Source organism: Symphalangus syndactylus, chromosome 21, assembly GCF_028878055.3.
Source record: "Symphalangus syndactylus isolate Jambi chromosome 21, NHGRI_mSymSyn1-v2.1_pri, whole genome shotgun sequence".
In the NCBI taxonomy this organism is placed as follows: domain Eukaryota; kingdom Metazoa; phylum Chordata; class Mammalia; order Primates; family Hylobatidae; genus Symphalangus; species Symphalangus syndactylus.
The window spans coordinates 24,009,265-24,026,397 of NC_072443.2; the positions used below are offsets into that span (position 1 = coordinate 24,009,265).

Below are 17,133 nucleotides of genomic sequence, written 5' to 3' on the forward strand. Positions count from 1 at the left end.
ATCCCATTGCCAGGGCCCCTCCCAGTGTCTTCAAGGGTTTATGCAAGCAAGTACCTGAAAACCTAAGGAAAATGATGGGAAACTGGACTTCAGATACTTATCAAAAAGAAGATGAAGGTAGGGATTGAGGGAAAGAGAAGATGTGCAGCCTTCTATTTTCATTTGCTGTTGTTGCCAGGGGTTGAAAAAGGACAGTGTACTTGATGACTCCTCTTTTGGAATAACTTAACCAATCCCATCTGGCAGTATCTTTTTTTTTTTAAGTAGACTCTTCAAGGAGTTGGGGAAGAGGCAGTGCAGTCTTAGTGACTCCACTTAACTGGCTGAATCAACCACTGGGACTGACTGGCACAGGCCCAGCTTAGCCTCCTCGAATCCCAGCAGTCCTGGAGGAACCTGAGTACTGGGGCCAACCTGGCTAGATTGGGTCCCCATACTTTTCTTTCAATATTCTCTTAATGGAAATCACAGAACTAGCATCCTTACTTCAGAAAAGCAGTTTTCTCTTTTGGAATCAAAAAACTTCACAGGCTAAGGAAACAACAAAATTATCCAATTTACAGTGATATAAGATGATCTCATTTTATATGTTAAAAGGTGTCAGATAAAATAACTTTTTGGAACAAGGAGTAACTCAGATTTAGAGCATTTTATTAGCAAGGTATTTTAAATCTTTCTCATAGTTTTTGTTGCATAAGTGTCACACATCTTTAAAAATATGTTACAGTCAGCCCTCCATATCCATGGGCTCCACATATGTAGATTTCACCAACCACAGATCAAAAATATTTGAAAAAAAATGTGTCTTTACTGAGTATGTACAGACTTTTTTCTCTTGTCATTATTCCCTAAACAATACAGTGTAACAACTCTATACATAGTATTTATATTGTATCAGGTATTATAAGTAATCTAGAGATAATTTAAAGTATACAGGAGAATGTACATAGGTTGTATGCAAATACTACATCATTTTATATCAGGAACTTGAGCATCTGTGTATTTTGGTAGGTGAAACAGGTCCTGGAACCAATCCCCCACAGATACCAAGGGACTACTGTATTTATTTTCAACTAGATTGCTTAAATATAGACTGTGTTCTTCAGCTAGCAGATTCTGAGGAATGGAGGAATACAGAGTTTATATTTTTTAAGATCATTCATTGATTTTTAAACATTTATGGGGCTGATCCTGACATTTATTTGTAGGTCATTCTTTTTACCTCAAAGGATTTTTATGATATGAGGATATAAGGAAATTTGTATAAGGGATTAAATGCTTTACATAGAGAATATATGTTACTTTATAATAAAAATGTAAATAAAGCAATAGGTATCGGGAGTCCTTTTTACTTTTAGTCAACACTGGGTCAAGTACTTTGGGCACTCATATGTCCCCTCAGAGAGTTTACAGTTCAGATGGAGAGAAAACCTAACATTTATGCAACACCAGTACACATTGTAAGACAAGGTAAAATTATGTGCCAATTTACAAGGTACAGGCTACCAACAGTGTAGAAAGAGGTACAGAGGCAAGCGGAAGAAGGAGAAACATAGTTTCCCTTAAGGATCCCAGATGAAGATGAGTTGGAGAATAGTAAGAGAAAGGAGCCCCCATTGATAGAAGCCAATATAAGAATTTTCACGGAACTAGGGGTAGCCTTTAGATTTCTTGGAATTTTTTATGTACACAATCATGTTATCTGCAAATGGAGGCAGTTTGCTATCTTCCTTTCTAATGTATGTGCCTTTTATTTCCTTTTCTTGTCATATTGCACTGGTTAAAAGTTCTAGCACTGTGTCAAATAAGACTGGTAAAAGCAGACATCCTTGCCTTGTTCCCAGTCAGGAGCAAAGCTTTGGCCTTTCATTATTAGCCATAATGTTGCTGAAAGTTTTTTTACATGCCGTTTATCAATTTCAATTCTTTTTAAATTTGTTAATGTTTTATGGCCTAGAATATAGTCTGTCTTGGTATACCCTCTGTGACACTTGGAAAGAGTGTGTATTCTGCCATTGTTGATTGAATTCTTCTACAAATGTTGATTGTATCCTATTGCTTGATGGTGCCACTCAGTTCTGTATCTTTGCTGATTTTCTATCTAGTCATTCTCTCAATTTTTAAGAGAGGACTGTTAAAGTTTGCAAGTCAATTATGGATTTATCTATTTCTGATTTTATTTCTACTAGTTTTTGCTTCACATGCTTTGTACTTCTACAAAGCATGGAGAGCCTGCTGTTTGGTGCATACACATTTAGGATTGCTATGTCTTCTTGACAGATTACCCTTTATCATTATATAATGTCTCTCTCATTCTCTAGTAATTTTCTTTGCTCTGAAGTCCACTTTCCCTGAAATTAATATAGCCACTTCTGCTTTCCACTGACCAATATTTTCATATTATGTCTTTTTTCATCCGTTTGCTTTCAATTTGCCTGTATCATTATATTTGAAGTAAGTTTCTTATAACAGCATATAGTTCGGTCATATTTTTAAATTCATTCTGTCAATCTCTGTCTTTAAATTGGTATGTTTGGGCTATTTACATTTAATTTATTCATTGATATGTTGAGGGTTTAAATCTGTTTGTATGTTTTTTTCTTTTGTTTGTTCACTAATTTCTGCATCTCTGTGCAGGGGAGGAGTAGGGGTTGGTCCTCTATCTTCCTATGGGTTACTTGAACATATTGTAGAAGCCCACTTTGATTTACATCTCTCTATGTAGCCTTTTTAATGGTTGCTGAAACTATTAGTGTGGATTTGGCCTCATTACTGCTGGGTGATGTAGAAAGTCCTAACTCTCCACTAGGCCTCCTCTGACACCATCCCAGTGGGATAGGAAAGATATACTTCATTACAGCCAGCAGGGGATGGAAGTCCAGGCTCCTCATGTGGTCACCATTGATACCGCAGTGGTGGTGGTGGTGGTGGCAGTGGGGGATGGATGAGGACTCATTACCACCCTCTGGGGATAAAAATCCCAGCTCCCAGTTTGTCTCCAACATCACCCTGGTAGGAGATGGAGCCTTGAGGGGTCCATCATGGGATGCCTCATTACACCCTGTCAAGGGTGGAAGTCTAGGCTCCCCATTCTGTCTTTGGTGGTGAGGATGAGGTCATAGTTTTTTCTGTGGTGTTTGGCTACAGTCAAGTGGTTATTGTCTGAAAGGTTTTAGTCTTGCTAAGCTTCCTCTTTCTTGGTCATTTTGGTAGAGAGAGCAGACTTTTGTTGGGGCTTTTTTGGTCGGCTTCCATTGGCATTTCCAGGTAGCTGCCTTCTTCAGCTCCTAGTCTGGAATAATGAAGCAAAAAGATAACCCAGGGAACCTGCCATTGAATTATTCTTGGTCCCTAAAATCTCTAGCTGGTCTGCTATCTTCTCTCCACCTTTCAGAGTCTTTCTATTTTTTTAAATATGTAATGTCTAGGATTTTTCATTGTACTTCACCAGAGGGATAGGGAACAGTGTAACTACTACAGCTATCTTCCTAGAAGCAGAGATCCTATAAATACTTTTAATGACAATTTAATTGTTCATTTTGAAGGCCCTGTTAATCTGCCTGCTATTTTTTACTACCCCGTTGGGTAGGCTTTTTTTCTCATATGTACACACTTAAAAGTATACATATTAGGCTGAGTATGGTAGCTCATACCTGTAATCCCAGCACTTTGGGAGGCCGAGACAGGCGGATCACCTGAGGTCAGGAGTTTGAAACCAGCCTGGCCAACATGGCGAATCCCCGTCTCTACTAAAAATACAAAAATTAGCCAGGCGCCAGCCATGGTGGTGGGTGCCTGTGATCCCAGCTACTCGGGAGGGTGAGGCAGGAGAATCGCTTGAACCCGGGAGGCGGAGGTTGCAATGTGCTGAGATCACACCATTGCACTCCAGCCTGGGTGACAGAGAGAGACTCCGTCTCAAAAAAAAAAAAATCATACATATTAGTCAGGGTTCTCCAGAGAAACAGAACCAACAAGATTATATAAAGAAAGAGATTTATTCTAAAGAATTGGCTCACATGATTATGGAGGCTAGCCAGCCCAGCCCTAAGATCTTCATGGCAAGTTGGCAAACTGGAGATCTAGGAGAGCTGATAGTTTAGTTCTAGTCCTAGTCCAAAGGCCTTAGAACTAGAGAAGATGATACAGTTTTAGTCTAAACATGATAGGCTTGAGACCCAGGAAGAGCTGGTGTTTCAGTTCAAGTTGAAAGGCAGGAATAATTCTCCCTTACTCAAGGATAGGTCAGTGCTTTTATTTCAACCAATTGGATAAGGCCCACTCACATTATGGAAATTAATCTGCTCTATTCAGTCTATCCATTTAAATGTTAATCTTTCTAAAAATACCCTCACAGCAACACCCAGAATGTATGACCAAATATCAGGGCACCTCATGGCCCAGTCAAGTTGACACATAAGATTGACCATCACAGTATGCAAACATTTAAAAGCTCGGGCCTAACAAAATGGTTAAGTTGGACCTAAATATGAACTCTGACAGAACATGTTCACATATTCACATTTGAGGCTCACTTTGAGATATACAGAGAAACTCAAGGGAATGAGTAAAGTCTTTCATAGATCAAAAATCTGTTTAAAGGAAGCAAGCACTAAAACCTGAAAGGCAGTGCGATATTATGGGAAATAAGAACCTTCTGGTCACCGTGTTTCTTCAGAAGAGCTTTATAAACAGGAAAACTGTTAAAACTTTTATTTTTCCTGATTCTTAGGGTAAGAATTTATTTTTTCTATTGTGGAAAGGTTAAAAAATTCAAAATAAGAATTTTGAATGCAAAAAAATTCAAAGATTTCTCATGACCTGTAATCCCTTTGTCACAATCTCTTAACATTTCCCCCTGGGGCCAGCATCTAATGTCAAGGCCTGGCTGGTTCTGGGTACAGGCATCACTTGCTGGGGATAACTTCAGACTCAAATAGACTTTAGTTCCCAGGTGTGTGACCTTGGGCAAATGGCTCTCTAAACAGCAGTCTTTTTATCTAAAAATAGAGGGATTTCATGTCTGTAAAATCAGTAGTTATATTGTAAGAATTAAATAATGTCTGTGAAGCATAGTGTTAAACATGTAGTAACCACTCAATAATTCTAGCCCTGACCACTTATTATTATTATCATAAGACAGCCTTTTGTCATTGTAAACTCTTAATAAATATCATTTTTAAAGGCTGTAAAACGTCCTCTTGTATGAGTGTTCTATAATAAAACATTCCCTCCTAAGGTGACACATCTAAGTAATCTTTAGTTTTTCCGTTTTATAAATGAGATTGCCATCTTAGTGCTTAAATATCTGTTTTACTTTGGACCACTTCCTTAAGTGCAGCTTCTTTGAGGTAGAATTAAAAAGTGAAGAGATAGAACCTTCTAGAAAGATGGTACCAAGATTGCACTAGCAATGAGAGAGAGAGACTTTTCTGATTTTCAAACTTTATATTTTGTAGAAGCATCAGATGGTGAAGGAGGAGGACACACAGAAGTGATGCAGCAGGAGACAGTTCCAGTTCCTGTACCTTCAGAGAAAACCAAACAGGTGAGGGGGTCACTGTGGGAGAGCCGCCACTGTTAAATTCTGAAATCAGCCTTTTCCTCCTCTCTACTGAACTCCCCGTGTCCTAATATCGGTTGTTGGTGGGATTTAAGAGAGCCTTTTACTTTCTTTCCCTTTGAAAAGGCCATGGGATGGCCGGGCGCAGTGGCTCACGCTTGTAATCCCAGCACTTTGGGAGGCCGAGGAGGGCGGATCACGAGGTCAGGAGATCGAGACCACGGTAAAACCCCGTCTCTACCAAAAATACAAAAAATTAGCCGGGCGTGGTGGCGGGCGCCTGTAGTCCCAGCTACTCGGAGAGGCTGAGGCAGGAGAATGGCGTGAACCCGGGAGGCGGAGCTTGCAGTGAGCCGAGATCGCGCCACTGCACTCCAGCCTGGGTGACAGAGCAAGACTCCATCTCAAAAAAAAAAAAAAAAAAAAAAAAAAAAAAAAAAAAGAAAAAGAAAAGGCCATGGGCCATGCTTCCTTCATTGTAGACCAGCAAGGTCTGTTTTTTGCCCTAATTCTTTCTCTTTTTCTTCTTTTTTTTTTTTTTGAGACAGGATCTTGCTTTATCACCCAGGCTGTAGTACAGTGGCACAATCATGGCTTACTGCCACCTTGACCCTCTGGGCTCAAGCAATCCTCTTACCTCAGCCTCCCGAGTAGCTGGGATACCACAGGCATGCACTACCACACCCAGCGAATTTTTTTATGTTTTGTAGAGATGAGGTTTCTCCGTGTTGCCCAGGCTGGTCTCAAACTCCTGAGCTCAAGCCGTCTACCCGCCTTGGCCTCCCAAAGTGCTGGGATTACAAGTGTGAGCCACTGCTTCTGGTTCCTAATGTTTTTTAACTATATAAATGCATTTCACAATAATAACTTAGATTCTTACATCACATTTTGCCAAAAATCCAGCCTTATGCTTTTGGGTCCAACTCCTAAAAGGAGACAAATAGCATAAAGATAGAGAAGATTATCACACACTCGAGTGCATGATTATAGCACCAGGCCATGCTGCCAGCAGGCTCCTGGGACCTTATTTCTGCCCAGCATTATGGTCTGTCATATGCATTCTTAACAGGGGATTTGTGGTCTTTACATTACCAGAATTGGCCATTTGGATAATCTTTTTTCCTAAACCTGTGACCTTTTATTGCCTTTTTAATCTTCCTACTGACTTTAGAAATGCCACTCACATCCATTTGTAGCTTTTTCTCATTGGGTTTCCATCAAACCTGATTGGTATTTAGTTTGGTGCAAAAGTAATTGTGGTTTTTGCCATTACTTTTAATTTTAAAAAATTACTTTTGCACCAACCTAATAAATCTATGTGATTTGGGGTTTTGTTTGTTTGTTTTTGAGATAGGGTCTTGCTCTGTTGCCCAGGCTAGAGGACAGTGGCACAATCGTGGCTTACTGTAGGCTCAACCTCCGAAACTCAAGTGATCCTCCCACCTCAGTCTCCTGAGCAGCTGGGACTATCGATGTGCACCACCACACCAGCTAATTTCTTTATTTTTTTGTAGAGATGAGGTCTCACTATGTTACCCAGGCTGGTCTCGAACTTCTGGGCTCAAGTGATCCCCTTTCCCTTGGCCTCCCAAAGTGCTGGGATTACAGGCATGAGCCACAGTGCCTGGCTTATGTGTGATTTTTTAAAGGACTGTCTACTACCAATCCAAAGTTACTGTATTTTTCACTGCAACAATGTGGGGTCTTAAATTCTTATCGTAGGTGCTTTAAACTCATTACACCAGTGTGTTATTCTACCCAAAGTTTGTGACCCAGCTCAGGATAACTGTGAGAAACAATTTAGTGTAGTGTTGCTTAACTTGCCCACCCAAGTGGACAAGTTAAATTTCCCTGTGACTCAGTCACCTTCTTGGTAAATGATAACACTTATGTCTTCCTCACAGAGTTGTAATGATGATTAAATGACTGTGTACTTGATAAGCACTTCAAACAGTGGTTATCAGAGAGTAATCACTGAAGTATTAATTATTATAGTTATAGTTAATAATTATAGTCTTTGTTATTTTGTCCATTATTTTTTCTTCCTGGGAAGGGACATGCAGAAAGGTATACATGTTTAATATATAATCATCTTGGTTTTTTTCTCCAACCATTAAATATTTTGCTCAAAGGCCCTATACTGGTTTTAGTTTTAATCATTCTTCCGGAAACCTACAGGGTAACACATCCGTAGCTCTTCAATTTATTTCCTTAAGGTGGGGTTTAATTTTTCCCTAGCTTATCACGCTAATCATACCATAGTCATGCCCTCTTTGACTTTTGCCTCTAATCAGTGTCTACCTACAGGACTTATTTGCACGTAGTCTTCTTCATACTCCGTTGGCTTTCGTTTTTTCTTGCTTTCCCCTTGATTTTCTTCTTGTTTGTTCCTTGCTCTTTCTGGACTCATTGGTAAAACAATAAAGACCTTTTATTGAGCAGTTAATACTGTTACTGTATAAGGCACACTGTAACATAATCCTCACAGCATCCCTAGGAGGTAGGTGGTACCCACTTTACAAAGAACCAGAGGCTCAGAGACAGGTTCTGGGGGTCATGGCCCATCTGCTTGGCTGTGAGCCAGGCTCCGAGGATACTGTTGCTTTCACTTCCCTTTTTACCTGTCCTCTCTCTTTCAGCTCAGGAAAATTGGATTAACCGTGTTCTCATGTGTTTTGTTGGTCACATGCCATTGCTATTTTCTGCCAAGCAAAAAAAATAATTACAAAACCTTAAGCTGTTACTGCTCCCTTTTAATCACCTTTCTCTTGCTTTAATTTCTTTCACCACCAAATTGCTTTGAGGAGTCCAAGTCCTTGGTAAGCAAAATGCCCTAACCCCTTTCTCCAACCCTATCCTAATTTCCCTGGCCAGAGAAATATCATTTTTCCATGAGAATCTGCATGTGCCCCTCTGCTTCATATGAGTGTTGCCCATCTTGGTCCCTGCTTATCCCCAGGAGGCTCACCTCAAGGACAGATTTTATCTATGCGTCTCCACAGCGCCTGTCATGGAACCTTGCCCTTAATTGGCACTCATTATTTGTGAAATGAAGGAATGAATGACCATACCATTATCCCAGTTTTCTCATGACTCTTCCCATCTCAGCCCTTTGTCCCAGCTTGTGAGCCATCAGCTCCCTGACACAGCTGCCTGCAGAGGTCTCTTGGGGCCTTGTGATGCCCTATCCCTCCTCCAGCCACATCCCTGATTTCCCAGCACAATTCCCTCCTTGAAAGGCTCCTCCACCTTGACATTCAAGGCCGGGGTCTGTCCTGTCCATCCCTGCCTGCCCACACAGTCCCTCCAGCTCCCCTGTGGCCTCCTTCGTCCTCTCTCTCCCGCTGCTCTTCTCCCTCTGGAACTCATCCCACCAGCCCAAGGATGACTTACTTGTCAGGCGTACTGTCTGTCTTTTCAGGAGTCCTTCTCTAATTGTTTACATGCATAGAACCTGAGTCTCCAGCTGGTTCGTAAGTCCCTTGGGGCCAGGGTTTCTTTTGTGTCCACTATAGTACCTAACACAGTTTTGGGCTCTTATTTGGCAGATATGACCAGATGTATGTTTTCTAAATATAACTGCATTTTTTCTGGATCAATTTTTTAAAAAGTTATGCTATATTTAAATTTTAGATTTGTTTCAAATTTGCTTAAGACTGTGCTGTTCTTTCAGTTTTTCTTTATGCTTGTACAGGAACTACTTGGCATGATGCTGTCGGCTGTAATATACATTTAGGCTTTAATATCACCAGGCAAGAGCATCCGTCAAGATAGATGACGTTCCCTCCTTTGCCATAGCTGGGCCTCACATTTGTGTCACTGAATACATGCCTCTAGTTTGTTCAGTATTTTAAGCAGCAGATTTATAACTTGAAAGTTTTTAAATCCATGCAACTACCTCATCTCTAGCAACCATTTCACATCTAAATAATCATCCTTGGCCTGCTTAATAATGTGAGTATAAAGATTTGCCAACAGTTCTTTTTCCCCCAGTAATCACTTCCAAAATAAATGAATTCCCTACTCCTAGAGATTGCATCACCCTCTTCCCTCTTCAGCATCAGTCATTTCAGAGCCAGCCCTAGTGACTTTGTAATTATGGTTCCCAGAATATTAACCCTTAAGAAGGATTTTGTGACTTTTCCTTGATGCTTCCATGATGTCAGTAACATTTCAGTGGTTCCATGACCCATCTTCTCCTGCTCAGAGACCACAGTGGACTTCTTTTTTCTTCTGCTGGCCTTTTGTTTATCTCCTTTAATCATAAAGGAATCTTCAGCAGGAGTGTTTCTCCCTTTCCCTTCTTACTCTCCTTTCTCTACTGTTGTATTTTCTTGCTACTGCTTTATTTGAGCATTGATCATTTCATATTTCTTCTACTCTTTATCTCCAAGATGATGCTTATCTATTGTTGAAAGAAAACAGGACTATGTCCTATTCATTCTCTGATTCACCTGTTTCCTTTTCATTATGGCTTCTCAGTTCTGTTCTTTGTATTAATCTATTGTTTCATTGACAAATTGCCCAAAAGTTAGCAGCTTAAAATAAAAACATTTATTATCTCAGTTTCTGTTACCTCACAGACATGGCTTAACTCAGTGCCTCTGGCTCTGCATCTCTTATCAGGTACCAGCCAAGTTGTGGGCTGGGGTTGGAGGCTCAGCTGGGGAGAGTTTACCTTGCAGCTCGCTTGTGTGGTTGTTGGCATGTCTCAATCTCTCACTATTTGAGCCTCTCCACAGGGTTGCCTCACAGCGTTGCAGTTGCCTTTCCCCAGGCCGAGTGATCCAAGAGGGAACCAGCAAAAGCACCCAAGACAGAAACCACAATCTTTTTATAGTTTATTCTCAGAGTTGACACCTCGTCACTTCTGCCATATTAAGCAAGTAAATCCAGTCCACATTCATGGGGAAGAGATTACAAAGGAATATGAGTACCGGGAGATCGAGATCATGAGGAGCTATCCTGGAATCTGGCTACCACACTCTTCCTCTGGCCCCCCAGTGACTTGTATCCCTTCAATGTGCAGAATATACTCACCCCTCCAAGGACTGCAAAGTCTCTTCCCATTGCAGTGTGGGCTCAATATCCAAAATCTTGTCATCTAAATCAGGTCCAGGTGCAGTTGGGGTGCCTCAGTTTTAATTCCTTAAGTACAGCTCTTTGAGTACATTTCTTCTTCTCAACCTATGAAACTAAAGAGACAAGTTACCTCTCCCACATGCTCAACACACAGTGGTGGGACAAGTGTAGTATAACTTTTATTGACATTTCTATTCAAAACAAGGCAAATAGGAGGCACATGGAGTCATTGGTACACAGCATTCTGAAGGCCATCCAAGCAAATGTCAGGAGTTTATTTATTAAGGCTTGAGGCCTAAGAGTAATTCTTCATGGTTCTTGGCTCTGCCCTTTGGGCTTTGTTTTGTCCTCCAATTATCCTTCTTTTTTTTTTTTTCTATTAAAAGCAGAATGTGTTTGCAACTGAGCAGCTAATGCACCCTGCTTCTTGACAGAATTCTCCGTGTCCAAAGGCCTCTGTTCTCATTGTTCTCTGACTCTCTCAGCCCAAACTAGTGGTATTTCTGCATATATACCTCCTTTAAAAACGTGGGTGTCACCTGTGCTGCTTCTGGGGGTTCACTCCATTAGGCAGAAGTCACACCCCTAATCTCTTCTTTACTTTGGGCCCTTGGCTGAGAGAATATGAGGCAATATCCCTTAAGCTTCCTAGAGGCATCTTGTTTAGGAAAATCTGTGAGCACACCCTTAATTTCTTTAAAGCGCTCCTATGTGACTGAATAGTATTCTCAGGCACCATCTTTGTTTCTTCTGAGGTCTTAATGAATGGTTTTAAGTCACACCCTTGATTTCATCTTTAATATTCCTTCTCTCAGTTTAACCCCCTCCTTTTTCATTTTACTGTAAGACCCAGGAAAAAATCAGGTGTCACCTTCAACACTATTTGAAAATCTCCTTAGCTAGATTACCCTTGCCAATAGACACATTTTCCATATAATTTCAGAAAACTGTATTGCTAAACTTTCTACCACTGCATAACAAAGAGTCCCTTTCCTTCAGTTTCCAATAAGATTTTTCTTTCTTCAAGCCCTCACCTTCCATGTCTTCAAAGTCCAAAATTGCATAGCGTTGTTCAAGCACATTCTTCATCAATCACTTTACTTTTGACACATTTCAGAGTAGTTTGCAAAATCAGTACACTCACCCCAGATGCTTCAGCGTGCATATCACTGACTAATGTTTAATATTTGTCTTAAAGTTTGTATATTTTCTTTTGAGGTAAAGTTAATATACAATAAATGTACAAATGTCAAATATACCATTCAATGAATTTTGACAAATAAATACAACTATGTAATTCAAAGCCCAATCTGGATTAAAAAAACAGGATCATCACCCCCAGAATCCTTTCATGCCACCTGGATCAATCACCATGCTAAATTCCTTGCCTCAGAGGCAACAACTGTTCCGATATTTTTCCTAAAAAATTAATTTTGCCTGTTCTAAAGTGGCATATAAATGGAATCATACAGTTACATGCCGTTTTGTTTAGGGCTTCTTTCATTCGACACAGTATTATTTAGATTCCTCCATGTCAGTGTATAGTATTTCATTCCTTTTTATTGCTGAGCACATTAAGTCTGCTAGGGCTGCCATAACAAAATGCCACAGACTGGGTGGCTGAAACAACAGTTCTGAAAGCTAGAAGTCTGCGATCAAGATGTCTACAGGTGTGGTTTCTCCTGAGGCCTCTCCCCTTCATTTGCAGATGGCCTTCTCACTATGTCTTCACATGGTCTTTTCTCTGTCTATGCATATCCCTGATGTCTCTTCTTCTTATAAAGACACCAGTCACATTGAATTGAGGCTCCACCCTTATGACACCTCATTTAACCTTAGTTGCCTCTTTAAAGGCCCTATCTCCAAATATAGTCACATTGGGGGTTAGGGTTTTAACATATGACTTTCAAGGCAATACAATTGAATTTAGAACACTGAGTAGTATTCAGTTATACAAATGTACCATTTTGTTTATCCATTCCTCTATTGATGGACACCTGAGGCTATTTCTTTTTTTTTTCTTTTTTTCTTTTTTTTTTAAAAGATGGAGTCTTGCTCTGTCACCCAGGCTGGAGTGCAATGATGCGATCTCAGCTCACTGCAACCTCTGCCTCCTGAATTCGAGTGATACTCCCACCTCAGCCACCTGAGTAGCTGGGATTACAGGCATCTGCCATCGTGCCTGGCCAGTTTTTGTATTTTTATAGAGACGGGGTTTCACCTTGTTGGCGAGGCTGATCTTGAACTCCTGACCTCAGGTGATCCGCCCACCTGGGCCTCCCAAAGTGCTGGGATTACAGGCGTGAGCCACCCCAGCCTGGGGCTATTTCTTGTTTGGCACTATTGTGAATAAATCCACCATGAATATTCACATACAAGTTTCTTGGGGAATGGTTTTTAAGCTTTTTTATTTTATTTTTTTACATTTTTAATTGACACATAATAATTCTACATATTTATGGGGTACGTAGTGATGTTTGTATAGTGTTCACATCAGGGCAGAACATATATTTTTATTTCTCTTTAGTAAATACATGACACTTGCTGAGTCATCTTCAATTTCATAAAAAAACTGCCAGATCTTTTTCCTAAATGATTGTACCATTTTGCACCCCCACCATCAGTGTGTGAGAGTTTTGGTTGCTGTATATCCTTGTCAACATTTGGAGTTATTGGCCTTTTAATTTTCGACATTTTGGTGAGTGTGTATTCAATAACTTTGACCATGTCCAAAAGAAACTAAAAACTACTTCTAAGTTGTTTTTATCTTTATAACAAACACACTTGTTTTGTTATAAAATGGCAATTTAAATTTTTTTATTTTTACCAACCTAATAAGCATACATATATTTTTTAAAAATATCAGCTGGGCGTGGTGGCTCATGCCTGTAATCCCAGCACTTTGGGAGGCTGAAGCGGGCAGATCACTTGAGGTCAGGAATTTAAGACAAGCCTGGCCAATGTGGTGAAACCCCGACTCTACAAAAAATACAAAAAGTAGCTAGGCATGGAGGCACACCCCTATAATCCCAGCTACTCAGGAGGTTGAGGCAGGAGAATCACTTGAACCCGGGAGGCAGAGGTTGCAGTGAGCTGAGATCGTGACACTGTACTCCAGCCTAGGCAACAGAATGAGTAAGACTCTGTCTCAAAAAATAAAAATTTAAAAAATTTAAAAATCAAACAATATTACTTATTTACTAAGAGAAAACTTCAGCTTCTCTAGCTTTTTTCCTTACTTTCTGCCTTACAATTTACACGGGTATTTCTTGACTTACCGATTTCTGACATAATCTGCTGACATCCTGACATAGCATATGAGGACATGGTTCTCCCATCTATTATACTTCCTATTTCTTCACCAACTGCTGCCTCCCCTGCCAACAAGATACCACATTTTGGTCAAAACAGTTGTCACTATTACATCATTATGATGATGGAAATATTGTTCAACACTGAGAGAAAGAAGCTATAACCATCCCTCCTTTCTTATACAACTTTATTTTCATGGCATTAACAGTTGCTTCATTTCTTTAATTGCCTGGCTTGCTCTGTTCCTATTGTTAATTGTTTCCATATGTTCCAACATCTCTTCCATGAATAATATTTTCCATATGCTCAAATAGGTTAGTTGTTTTGTTTTGTTTTGTTTTCCTGCAAAAATCCATATTTCTTTTTCACTCCAAACTGGTTATTCTCTAGGCCCACTGAACAATTGAGACCTCTTAACTGTCAACCTAGGGTGCCCCTTCAGCACCCTCCTGGGCTGGACTCCTTTTCGGCTAAATCCCATAGCTTCCTTTTGTTTGGTTTCACCCTTTATATTCTGAAATACAGCCTTCAGTATCTGCAGGTAGGAAGCAAATTTTTTGAGACTTCATATTTGAATATGTCTTTATTCTACTCTTACACTTGATTGATACTTTGGCTGGGTATAAAAGTTTAATTTGCAAATAAACTTTATTCATAATTTTGACAGCATCATTCCATTAAGTTCTAGCATCCATTATTGCTTTTTAGAAATCTTGGCACTATTCTTTTTTCTGATCCTTTGTATTTTGTATGTTATTATCTTGGAGGGGAAAATTTTAGAATCTTCTTTGCCCATGATTTTCTGAAATTTCACAGTGATGCTCCTTGGTATGGATATTTTTCATATTCATTTTACCCTATACCTAATGGGCTTTCAGTTTGGAGTTTTATGTTCTAGAAAGTTTCCTTCAGGCAACACAAAAGTTCCTCATATATTATTTCTTTTTTTTAAATTTTATTTTGTCATGTGTTATTTCTTTGATGACTCCTTTTTAGAGACAAGGGTCTCACTTTGTCACTCATGCTAGAGTGCAGTGGTACAATCATAGCTCACTGCAACGTTGAACTCCTGGACTCAAGATGTCCTCCTGCCTCAGCCTCCCAAGTAGCTAGGAGAACAGGTACGCGCCACCACACTAGCTAATTTTTTTCTTTTTCTTTTTCTTTTTTTTTTTTTGAGGCAGAGTCTGGCTCTGTCACCCAGGCTGGAGTGCAGTGATGCAATCTTGGCTCACTGCAACCTCTGCCTCCCGGGTTCAAGAGATTTTCCTGCCTCAGCCCCCTAAGTAGCTGGGATTACAGGCATGTGCCACCACGCCCAGCTAATTTTTGTATTTTTTAGTAGAGATGGGGTTTCTCCATGTTGGTCAGGCTGGTCTTGAACTCCTGACCTCGTGATCCACCCTCCTTGGCCTCCCAAAGTGCTGGGACTACAGGCGTGAGCCACCATGCCCAGCCTTTTTGTTTTTGTTTTTGTTTTTGAGATGGAGTCTCGCTCTGTCACCCAGGCTGGAGTGCAGTGGCGGGATCTCGGCTCACTGCAAGCTCTGCCTCCCGGGTTCACACCATTCTCCTGCCTCAGCCTCCCGAGTAGCTGGGACTACAGGCGCCCGCCACCACGCCCGGCTAATTTTTTGTATTTTTAGTAGAGATGGGGTTTCACCATGTTAGCCAGGATGGTCTTGATCTCCTGACCTCGTGATCTGCCTGCCTTGGCCTCCCAAAGTGCTAGGATTACAGGTGTGAGCCACCGCGCCCAGCCGGTTTTTGTTGTTGTTGTTGTTGTTGTTGTTGAGACAGAGTCTCACTATGTAACCAGAGCTGGTCTCAAACTCCTGGCCTCAGGCAGTCCTCCCACCTTGGCCCCACAAAGCACTAGGATTACAGGCATGAGACACCATGCCAAGCCCCCTGCTCTTTTATGTGACCTCTTTTTCTATAATATCATTTATCGAAAAATTGAATCTCTTAGGTTGATTCTCTGATTTTCTCACCACTTTTTTCTTTTCATTTTTCATCTCTTTCTGGGAGATTGCCTCTACTTTATCTTCAAGCCTTCCTCGTATATTTTTATATTTGTTTTAATGCTTAACTGTTTTTCCCATTTGTACAGCATGTTGTTCTTGTTTCATGGTTGCAAAATCTTCCCTTATCTCTGAGGATATTAATTGTCATTATTTTGAGGTGCCGTCCCACTTTTCTCTAGGTTCATTTTTCTTTTTGTTATTTATTTGCTCTTGTGTTGGAGACTTTCCTTAGATGTCTGATGAACCTTAGCTATCCATTCTTATTGAAGAGAGATACACTGAAACAGTGATGAGTTGGGTTTGTCAATTAGTGTATTCATGGTAGGGTGATAGGATAACAAGCTGGATTTTTTACTATGGAACTCCCAAATGTCACTCTCTGATGGTATTTCTTTTAGGCCAGTCCATTTTTCCAAAGAGGAATTCAGTAGTCTCCTGCCTGCAATATGTAAGCATGGAATATGGGCAGGAAATGGAGGCAAGCCTCAGCCTCTGCCCTTTCTCCCCTGGCCCAGCCTTGATCCTCTTGATCGCTTCAGAGAATAGCTCTCCAGTTGGCTGGCAGGACAGGCAAGGTGAAAGGAAGCAGTAATGGGATAGTTGCTTGGCTACCAGGGTAGAAGATATCACTTAGTGGGGGACAGGGGTAGCTAATCATTCTAAATATAAACTTTCAGCCAATCGCTTCCTTTTTAACCCTTTACTCTCTGTAGTACTTTGTGCCTCCAAAGTACTGGACCTTCTCAGAGTGGAGCGGGTCAAAGACTCACTTACTGTTAGCTTCCACTCCTTCTGAAACCCAGATGCTAGCTTTCTCTCTGTGCCAAGTCACTTCTATCCATTTCCAGCCACTTTCCATTTTCCAAAAAGTTGTTGAAACCTCTCCATTACTGTTGCTCTCTCTCCTGGTTTCTTGTTTTTTATATAGATCCTGCTCAATAGGTCCTTTTCAATGCCCTTTATTTTCAGTTCACTGGTATTTTGAGGTTCGTTTGCCATGTGTAATCAGGAGAATCATTCTTAAAGTAATTTTTGATACTTTAAGGAATTGAAAATATGCTCTAGTTGCTTCCCTTAAAAGCAACATTTTTTTAGGGGAGTGTGATTCTTCAGACTACGTATTTAAAATTGCTACATTTCATATAAAGA

The 17,133-nt window shown here is 40.4% G+C and overlaps 1 protein-coding gene and 1 long non-coding RNA gene across 15 annotated transcripts in view; one reads left to right on the forward strand and one right to left on the reverse strand.

Annotated features, from left to right (window-relative positions):
- Nucleotides 1-17,133, forward strand: part of CMSS1 (cms1 ribosomal small subunit homolog) — a 368,700-nt gene that overhangs the window by 330,717 nt on the left and 20,850 nt on the right. For all 9 annotated transcript variants that reach the window (XM_055259951.2, XM_055259953.2, XM_055259954.2 and 6 more), the window contains one exon: nt 5,460-5,548. In XM_055259951.2, coding sequence (XP_055115926.2) covers nt 5,460-5,548 — 89 coding nt within the window. The remainder of the gene's footprint in view (nt 1-5,459; nt 5,549-17,133) is intronic.
- The window catches only part of LOC129471429 (uncharacterized), a 150,078-nt gene that overhangs the window by 24,663 nt on the left and 108,282 nt on the right, over nt 1-17,133 (reverse strand). For 3 of the 6 annotated variants that reach the window (XR_010118619.1, XR_010118621.1, XR_010118617.1), the window contains 2 exons: nt 13,924-14,022; nt 10,604-10,758 (listed from right to left, as the gene is read on the reverse strand). This is a non-coding gene — a long non-coding RNA (uncharacterized lncRNA). Of the gene's footprint in view, nt 1-634; nt 3,293-5,864; nt 8,266-10,603; nt 10,759-13,923; nt 14,023-17,133 lie in introns of those variants that run through there. The other 3 variants (XR_010118620.1, XR_008653585.2, XR_010118618.1) reach the window with 3 other exon arrangements.